At 46.7% G+C, this 10,597-nt stretch overlaps 1 protein-coding gene across 1 annotated transcript; it reads left to right on the plus strand.

Annotated features, from left to right (window-relative positions):
* The first annotated feature begins 7,201 nt into the window (after nt 1-7,201).
* LOC123086724 (uncharacterized) lies at nt 7,202-10,372 on the plus strand. The gene is made up of 6 exons (XM_044508503.1): nt 7,202-7,414; nt 7,846-7,944; nt 9,429-9,492; nt 9,579-9,668; nt 9,753-9,839; nt 9,940-10,372. The coding sequence occupies exons 3-6, from the start codon at nt 9,435-9,437 to the stop codon at nt 10,191-10,193; spliced, it is 489 nt and encodes a 162-aa protein (XP_044364438.1). The 5' UTR covers nt 7,202-7,414; nt 7,846-7,944; nt 9,429-9,434; the 3' UTR covers nt 10,194-10,372.
* Nucleotides 10,373-10,597: the final 225 nt, after the last annotated feature.

The following is a 10,597-nucleotide window of genomic DNA, read 5'->3' on the forward strand; positions in this document are numbered from 1 at the left end:
ATACTCCTGGCTCTGTTTTTTCTTAAGGTACCTAATTGATCTAATGTTTGGGCTTGTTTGTAAACGAAGAATGAGGACGCATAGGGTGTTGTTATTCAAGTTCCGAAAATCTAAGCGGCGGTTCAAGCATTGACAAAAACGACCAAATTTGAGGTTTAGTAACGTGTGAAATCTGCCGTTTGTGTACGTACTTCTTCTTGTTATGCTTTTTGACTAAACACATACCATGGCAAATCAATTGCATACCAGAGCATTGGCCACATCCATTGCAATCTGTAGCCTTGTTTGAGAATCGCACTACATTCCTGGCAGTAGAGCGCAATTCCACGGGGTTGACGGACCGTACCTGGAGGTAGAGGAAGGGGTCGGCGACGAAGTTGCTGGGGTAGCCGGCGTCGGTGGCGGAGGCGCAGGTGAGCACCGGGTTGGCCACCGGCCACGCGGAGGGCCCCGGGCTCCGGGAGGCGGAACGAGGCGACGACCACCCAGAAGTAGGCGCCCCCGACGAGCGCGGCGGCCGCGGCCGCGGCGAGCAGGAGAGGCATCGAGGCGTCGAGGCGGCGTCGGGGCGGCGTCGAGGCGTCGGGGCGTCGAGGCGGCGTCGAGGGCGTCGAGGCGGCGTCGGGGCGGCGTCGAGGCGGCGGGGCAGCGGCGTCGGGAGAGGAGAGGGGAAGGGGATCGAGGGCGAGGGCGAGGGAGAGAGAGGGGATAGGTTTGGGCCGGGGAGGAAATATGGATGGGGGCGGCACAATACTAATGGCGCACCACCCCTCGGTGCGCCATAAGTACATCCATACTAATGGCGCACCTCGCCCTGGTGCGCCATTAGTATTTTTTTTGATTTCTGCTCGAGCCAACAGGTTATCTTCCACCTGACCTGATCCACATCAAGTTCCCTCTACTAGCTCGACTGGTCAGCAGCCAGTTCTCACACCAGGAGGTCCTGGGTTCGATTCCCAGGCTCCACAATTTTTTTTATGCATTTAAAATGCTGTTTGATACTTATTTGTGTTTAAATATGTTCAAACTTGTTTAAATCATAACAGTAATATTTTTTTATAAGACAGTAATAATTTTTTTAAAAATATCATCAAACAGTAATGCCGGTGGAGCGGGGGAGGGTGCGGGGGGTGCGGGGGGTCGGCGGCGGCGGTTGAGTAGGGGAGGGGTGTGCGGGGGGTCGGCGGCGGCGGTTGAGTAGGGGAATCGAGGGTGCGGGGGGTCGGCGGCGGCGGCCGGTGGACCGGGGGGTGCTCGGCGGCGAGGGGGACCGGATCTGGCGAGGTGGGATAGCGATCGAGATGGAGGGGGATCGAGATCGAGTGTCCATGAAATTTAAAAATATTCATGATAGTTCAAAAAGTGCCCATGAAATACAATCGAGAAATGAAGGCTACGATTTAAATACAATCGATCTTAGCTAGCTATCTGTTCACAATCTTCTTGCCCTTCTTTTTCGCAAATGGAGTTCTTCTGTGGAACGGACGTCCTTTAGGTAGGGTGGTCCTGCTTCTTCTTGTGGTGTATGCTGCTACTTCATCATCGTCGTCATGTTCGATCCTCGGGTCGCCGTACTTGTCGAAGTCTTGCTCATTGGCTACTCCATCCATTCCGATGATCTTCCTTTTGCCTCTCCTCACGACAACACGACTGGGCTTTGACGGGTCGGTAATGAAGAAGCATTGGTCAACTTGGGAAGCCAGTACCCATGGCTCATTTTTCGCGGTGACGTTTGCGCCCGCGGTCTTGGATTTGGCTTCGGGTATAACCATGGTGGTGAAATACCGGTCTTCTTTTAGGACGCTCTTCGCCCATCTGACACGGAACATCGGGACCTTCTCTCCAGCGTAGCTCAGCTCCCAGATCTCCTCGATCCTTCCGTAGTATCTGTCCTTGTCATTACCGGTGTAGGATTCCATCGTTACCCCGGAGTTCTGATAACCATCGCTCTTCATGTCCTTGGCCTCGGTGTAGAATGTGTAGCCGTTGATATCGTACGCCTCATAGGTCATCAGGTTGTGCTCGGCGCCCTGTGACAAGGCGAATATGAGTTGTTCTTCCGCGGAAGAATCCTCATGTAAAGGGTACGACAGAAGCTTCTGCTTGAACCAACGCGTGAAACATGAGTTGTGCTCTTTGATTATATCTCCGTCCGTCCTCTGTTGGCCTCGGTCATTGTACGTCTTCTTAATAAAGGTTTTGTGCTCTACCACCCAAGGATCGACCACGTCTATGTGTTGTAGCGCGACTAGGTTTGCTCTTTCAAAGTCGGCGAGTCGACCCTCTAAGTCGACATGCATTTCGCGGCGACCCTCACGGTGACCCCATCCAGCGAGCCTGCCGAGGTGCCTGTTGACGGGCAGACCAACGGGGTTCTCGATGCCTAGATAATTCGTGCAGTAGGAGATGCACTCTTCGGTCAGAAAGCCCCTGGCTATACTTCCCTCTGGACGTGACATGTTGCGAACGTATCCTTTGATGACACCATTCATCCTTTCGAACGGCATCATGCTGTGCAGGAACGTCGGCCCGAGTTGGATGATATCCTCCACTATATGGACCAGCAGATGCACCATAACGTCGAAGAATGCGGGCGGGAAGTACATCTCAAGCTCGCATAGTATCACCACGATCTCTTCCTGTAGCCTTCTGAGTTGCCTCACGCCAATCGACTTCCGAGAGATGACGTCGAAAAAGTTGCATAGGCCAAATAGCGTTTCACGGACGTGCGCGTCCATGATCCCACGGATTGCAACTGGAAGTATCTGCGTCATCAGCACGTGACAGTCGTGAGACTTCATCCCACTGAACTTCTGCTTCGCTGGGTCTAGGTATCTGCTTATCTTCCCCGCGTAACCGTAAGGAAGTTTTACTCCTAGGAGGCAGGTGAAAAACTGCTCGATCTCCTCCTGACTTAGAGTGAAGCACGCGGGAGGGTAGTCATTTCCGGTCTTCTTCGCCTTTTTGCCTTTGCGACGACTTACTGTGTCCTGCTTCGCCTCATCATCATCATCATCATCATCATCATCATCATCATCATCATTAGCGTGAAGCTCCTGCCTGATGCCCATTGATTTCAAGTCTGCCCTTGCTTTCGGCCCATCTTTGGTCCTCTCTGGCATGTTGAGCAGGGTACCAAGCAGACTCTCGCACACGTTCTTCGTGATATGCATGACATCAAGGCTGTGAGGCACACGGTGGATCTTCCAGTACGGCAAGTCCCAGAAAACAGACCTCGTTTTCCATACCTTCAGCAGCGGCTCTGGCGCCTTTCGCTTCTTTCCCGGCTCTGGCGCCTTTTGCTTCTTTCCCGGCAGTGGGCAGTCTTTCCAATTTTTCAACAGCTTGTCTATTTCCTCGCCGCTCCTCGTACACGGGCGTTTTCGGGGTTCGGTTTCACCATCGAACAGATCCTTGCGTTTCCTCCACGGGTCATCGTCGCGAAGCCACCTTCGATGTCCCATGAACACGGTTTTCGAAGACCCGGGATCTCTATCTAGCTGGCGATACGTTGTGTCATCCATGCACCTTACGCATCCAGAAAATCCGTGGACTACCTGCCCCGCGAGATATCCGTAACCGAGATAGTCGTGCACCGTCGTGAGCAGTGCGGCTCTCATAGGGAAATATTCTTTCTCTGCGGCGTCCCACGTATTGGCTGGCGTTTTCCACAGCGTGTCAAGCTCCTCTTTCAGCAGCCCCAGATACAGATTGATGTCGTTCCCTGGTTGTTTCGGCCCTTCAATTAGCATACTCATGTGAATGTACTTCCTCTTCATGCACAACCAGGGGGGAAGGTTGTACATCCACACAAACACAGGCCAGGTGCTATGTGTGCTTCTCTGGCTGCCAAACGGATTGACTCCATCGGTGCTCGCGCCCAGCACGATGTTCCTTGGATCCTTCCCAAATTCTGGGTCTTCGAAGTTCAACGCTTGCCACTGGCTCGCATCCTTAGGGTGACTCAGCATCTTGTCTTTTTTATCTATCTCCGGATCATTTGCGTCATCTTCTCGCTTCTTCTCCTCCCTATCCGCGTGCCAACGCAGGAGCTTTGCTACCTTAGGGTCCGCGAAATACCGCTGCAGACGAGGAGTGATCGGAAAGTACCACACCACTTTTCGAGGAGCTTTCTTCCTCTTCTTGTATCGAGTGACGCCGCACACCGGACATATGGTAGACTCCGCGTGCTCGTCCCGATAAATGATGCAATTGTTCATGCACACATGGTATTTCACGTGCGGTAAATCCAGAGGACACACGATTTTCTTCGCCTCCTCCAAACTGGTCGGGCACTTGTTCCCCTTGGGAAGACGTTCGTGCCAGAATGACATGTTCTCGTCGAAGCATGCGTCGGTCATTTTGTGTTTTACCTTCATCTCCAGAGCCATGAGCGTTACTTTCAGGCGGGTATCCTCGGGCCTGCATCCTTCATACAATGGAGTAACCGCGTCTAACTCAAGTTGATCCATCTTGGCTTTCTCTCGGGCGGCAGCTCTTGCGTTATCCGTCTGCTTGAGAAGCAGCTCTTGAATATGAGGGTCCTGCACCCAGCCCATCGATGGTCCAGCGTCGTCTGCTCCGCCGGCATCATCATCTTCATGATCATGCCCGTCGTCTGCTCCGGCATCTTCCTCATCATCATGTCCTGCATCTTCTACATGATGACTGTGTACACATCACCGTCATGATCATCTCCTGGGGATTCTTCGTCTTCTCGCCCGCCCGAGCCGCGGTGGTTGTCTTGCTGCCCTTCCTCATTTCTTGCCCGGCCCCCATGGACGACTTCGTAGTCATCTTCATCACCTTGCCACCGATAGCCATCCATGAAACCACGCAAGAGCAGGTGGTCCCGCACCTGCCCGGAATCCGGGTCCGCAATAAGGCTCTTCAGCTTGCATCTTCGACACGGACATCTTATCTCCGTCTCGTTCTTTTGAAGCATCTCGGCCTTCGCGGACCTCAAAAACCTATTCACGATGCCTTCGGTCATCGTGCGGACCATGGTCGCCTGCGGGGTAGAGCAAAACGATATTTTAGAACCAAGAAAAAATTTGGCATGACTTTCCCTAAAAATAGGACCAAAAAGAATGCTTAATGCCAAAATTCTCGCCGAAACGGAAATGAATCAACATTCCGGCAAAATATTGGCAACTATCGCATTTCAAATACCGGTACACCTCCAAACACAAACACATATGCAACACCACAAACATATGCAACACCACGAACATACATAGATCTAGCTAGGCCATAAAAAGTGCATGTGCACATTGTTGTAGGGAGAACAACATAAATATAGCTTCCCCCCTTACTTACCTATCAAAACAAGGTAATTTAACCACTTAATTTGAATGAATCTATGGTGGAAATGAGGTGAAAAAGAGGAGGCACCCGAGACAAGGAGGAGGTGGAGAGAATGAAGTGGGGAGAAAGTGAGTGTGGGTAGGAGAGGCTGTCCAAAATATCTTGTTGCTGCCCACTTACTAATGGCGCACCAACTCTAAATGCGCCATTAGTAATCCAGGTTACTAATGGCGCACCTTCTGGTGGTGCGCCATTAGTAGTTTTGCAAAAAAAACATACTAATGGCGCACTGTTCCACAGTGCGCCATTACTAGTTTAAACTAGTAATGGCGCACGGTGGAACAGTGCGCCATTAGTAGTTTTGCAAAAAAAGAATAAAAAATATAATAAAAAAACAACATTAGTGGCGCACTTTCCGACAGGTGGGCCATTACTAGTTACAACTAGTAATGGCGCACTGAGTCCGGATGCGCCATTAGTATGTTTGGATAGGCGCACTAGTTCAAAAAAAAAATTGATACTAATGGCGCACCTTGGGCCAGGTGCGCCATTAGTAGTTTCAACTCTAATGGCGTATCAGATGGTGGTGAGCTATTAGTATATACTAATGGCGCACCGCTTGTCTGGTGCGCCATTAGTGTCAATCTCATCTATAGCCCTTTTTCTAGTAGTGATAGAGGTCAATTGAGTAATAAATCTCAGTGTTACTACAAATATCCAGCATAACTGTAGAAAACCACTCCCTCCGTATCAAAATATAATATAATATAAGACATCTTATATTTTGATACGATGGGAGTATAAATTTACCAATGCATTTCTTTTGTATTTCTATTATAGTTGCGGCATACAGAGAACTACTTTGACAAATTCTTCAAGCAGCAACAAGCAGGTAACTATTATTTTTCTTATTAAAAAACAAGGACAGGCGCCACTTGTTTAAATCTCTTTGTCTCAGTTTGAAAACTGATAGTATTCACCTATATTGGTGGTTCATTAAAAGTGGCGCCTACATATCTCTACTCCTAATGCAGCAGTTGGTAGTCTCCGCCGGTCAATTTTCGTCCCACCAACTATGGTTAATTTTCGTCCTCCATCCCACCTCGCGCTACCCACCGATTCCCCCCCTTCCTCCCTCGAAACCGACAAAAAAACGGTATGCTGCCACAAACCCCTTGTGAAACAGTACGGAAAACGCCCAAAAAAACCGTCCTAAAAAAATCTACGACGGTTAACCTACGAAAATTAACCAAATCATCCCAATAGTAGACCTCGCACCCGATTCGTCGTCCCCTCGTTGCACTTGCCCCTCGCCGTCATTCAACCCTATCGTCTCTACCTACACGTAGAATCCGACACCGCCGCTCAGTCCCTTCACCGCCGTGAGCCGAATTCAACGCCGCTCAGTCCCTTCACCGCCGTGAGCCGAATTCAACGCCGCTCAACCCCTCCGCCGCCGCCAACCGCGTTCAAAGCCAGGACAGGACGATCCCCAGGTGCCGCCGAGGGGCCCTGATCTGGGTCCGCCAGAACCCATATGATCCGGCGCTGATCATATGGATCTGCGGCCGATCCCGTATGATCCTCCCCTGATCGTCAGGATCGGCTTGACCGTCTCAGGTTGGCCGCGTTCATTTGTTGCGCTTAACCCTTACAAGTATCCCTTACAAATCTGAGTGTTAACCCTCACAAAACTGTTTACAAATTTAACAAATATTACAAATTTGGGGACATGTAGATACATCTTTTTTACGCATCTTCAGGTTGGCCGCGTTTCTTTGACTCTCGTTGCAAGCGAAATCTGCACATAACTGACGTATATAAACAGCTGGAACTTAATCAGCAGGTTTTTGTGTCAGCACATAAGTAACACCCACCTTTGGATTTGCAGGTGTTGAGTCATCTCGGTGCTGGGGTCATCATAAACAGCAGCATTCAACATCATCAGCAGAAAGTAGTGACAGAAACAAGAGGTAGGAAGGACAGAATTGTAAGCTCGGATTTGCAGGTGTTGAGTCATCTCGGTGCCGGGGTCATCATAAACAACATCATTCAACATCATCAGCAGAAAGTAGTGACAGAAACAAGAGGTAGGAAGGAAAGAATTGTAAGTTCCATCTGCACATAAGTAGAATCATAAACAGCAGAATCTTGTCATGTGAAAACTGAACCATATCATAGTATAAGCATCATGAGATCAATACTGTTGAAATGAGTAGAGATGTTTTACCTATAGACTGTAGACTGTATTTGTACACTGCATAAGGTCCGACCCCCGACAAATAACTCCAGTCGACTGAGAAGGCAACATGTTTGGCTGCGAGGGTTTTATAAATAGCATTAGGCTAGCACTGGAGTGTGATACCAAATGTTACTATGACATAGTTTCAGTTGCTAGCTGATAACATTTTCAAAAGGTGTATGATTATTAGATTGGTAACAACCAAATTCTTTATCCTGGAATGCTCAATTTATTTCAATAGCTTATATAAGGGAGAAGTCAACAGAGAGCACTTACATAGGTTCCATTGTTTGCAGGTGTTGATTCATCTCGATGCCAGGGTCATCATTAACAGCAGCAGTCAACATCATCACCAGAAAGAAGTAACAGAAACAAGAGGTACAAAGGACATAATTGTAAGCTCCATCTACACATAAGTGACACGCAGTTTAAATTCAAACAGCATAATCTTGTATAAGCTCCAGATCAACGCATGCAACTCTCACTTCATATATCAATACTACACACAAGCAAAAAGACAGGTCAATCACTTCATGAAGTGAAAGCTCTAAAGGCAGTATGTCATTTTCTCTAAATTCTCAAGCAGATATTTTCACCTAAAGCCAAATTGGTGAAGATTTTCATACTGAGGTAAATTATCTTAAAAGAATTACCTATGGTTGACACCTGCAACTGCTCGTAGATCAGATGCCGGCAGCAGGTAAAAATATTGAACTTCTTTTGGTTTCTTTGCTTGCTTTGGTGTATCATTGTATATCAAAGTCATAAACAGAAATCATAAGTGCAAATAGAGATAACAGAGAGGAGAGAACAATTGTATAACAAAGTCCACTGCACGGCGAGCAGCCGTGCCGGCTGCAGCTGCAACTCTACCGCCGCATGATACCGCGCCACATCGCTGCCTACCGCCAGCCCTGCACCCGCATCAGCACGCCGCAGGATCATCGCTCTACATGCATACATCATCAATTTATTTTTTTATTTTATCAATTATATTGTAACTGAAGTGGACTTCAATTATTATCCTATTGTGTCTGTTTTATCTTATTTTTACATGTGAAGTTATGTTTACATGACTCTAGAAAAATATTTCAAAAGCCTGTGACAACGAACGGGATGAGACATACTAATCTTATCTCTACATATGAAGATTATCATGCCTTATGTCTATATAATTCAAGCAAAAATATTTCAAAAGCCCATGACAACGCACTGACCTATGATCCTACTCTTTGGAACTTGTTCCAGATTACCATCAAGAAGAGAGAATAGCAGAGTTTGTGCCACTTCATAGATCGAGTCGGTCATATTTCAATTCAGGCAACCTAATAGAAATTGCTTATGCCATAGACACCCAGACTTGATCGAGTCAGAGTTTGTGCCATAGACACCCAGTTTACATGCAAACAGCAGGATCATAAATGCCACTTACTTTAGGAGTTTGCAAGGTGGTGATTTACCTCGGTGTCGGGGTCATCAGAAGCAGCAACTCACAACGGTTATCAAGTTTCCAGCTCACAGCAAATTCACCAGCATTTTGTGACAGAAACAAGTGGAAGTTAGGACACATATGGAAAATAGATGATGTGTGGTTTCAATGCAATAGTGAACATATGAAGTATTGATTGCATTTACAATTACTTGAAATACCAAGTGGTCATCATTTGAATAGGTCCACAATCTTTAAAACAGTTCAAGATGACCATCATTTGAATAAACTGAATAAAAAAATGTTGGTATGACTAAAAGAGTAAATACCAGAGTTTGTGCCATATCATAAATCCAGTCGGGCATTTATCACCCAGTTTACATGCAATTAGCAGGATCATAATTGAAATTGCTTGTAGTCATCTAATGTAACTGTACTGCCCTTACATAGGTGCGTATGGGTAATTCGAAAAGCAAGGCAGTTGAACCGCAACCAGAAGAGGACGTTACTATGGGTATGCTGCATTTCTACCATAAAGTGCTACTCTAGCGTTTCTGCGCATGTATGATATTGAGAAGCTATATGCATAATGTTTTGCAGGCCTTTCAAGCATGAAAAATGTTGAAGATAACAATGCAAGAATCATACCCGTAGCTCAAAGTGATGATGAAACGAATGCTATAGTTCTAGGTATAATGCTTGTGTGATTTTGTTGCCGCATACATTGTCACCTATATCATTGGCCTTATATTCATCCTGATTACAAATCTACAGAAGGGACATGTCCGGTTGGAGAGCACAATGAGGCTTTGTTGTCGGCTCTGAGCACACTAACGGTGGATTGTTGCACAGATGAATATGGTACTCACTCATCCGCATTTCATATGCCAAGAGTGTTAGTTGCATATATTTTCTCATATATATCATTGGTTTTCTTTTCCTACTTGTTACATGTCTACAGAAGGATCAAGATCGCTACGGGATGGAAATCATCGTGATGCTACGTTGTTGGCTTCGAGTAATCTAACTCTCGATTCTGGCTCTATTGGAGATATCACCTTGAAAGCTGTAGGCTGTGAACCTTCAAACAATGAGATAGATGGTGCGACAAAACTAAAAGGAAATCCCAACATCCATACTGACGTGTTCGGTAGTGGATCCAACATCCATCAATTATTATTTTTGCTTTATGGGCTTTGTAGTTATTACTTTTGACAACACAAAGGAGCAGTTCAACGCACAAAGGCGTGCTGCTTATCAAAAGAAAAAGGACCAGGATAATGTGTTGTTGCAAAAGGTTCATCAGCCCTCCTTGACAAATTCTGGTAATTTTTTTAACGTCAGTTAGCTGACTAATCTTTGTGACATATAAATTTTTAAGTTGGTTTCATATATGTGGTATGTGTTGGAAAGATGCCCTAGAGGCAATAATAAAATGGTTATTATTATATTTCTTTGTTCATGATAATTGTCAGTTATTCATGCTATAACTGTGTTATCCAGAAATCGTAATACACGTGTGAATACATAGACCACAACATGTCCTTAGTAAGCCTCTAGTTGACTAGCTCGTTGATCAACAGATAGTCATGGTTTCCTGACTATGGGCATTGGATGTT

This window comes from Triticum aestivum, chromosome 1B, assembly GCF_018294505.1.
Source record: "Triticum aestivum cultivar Chinese Spring chromosome 1B, IWGSC CS RefSeq v2.1, whole genome shotgun sequence".
Taxonomy (NCBI): domain Eukaryota; kingdom Viridiplantae; phylum Streptophyta; class Magnoliopsida; order Poales; family Poaceae; genus Triticum; species Triticum aestivum.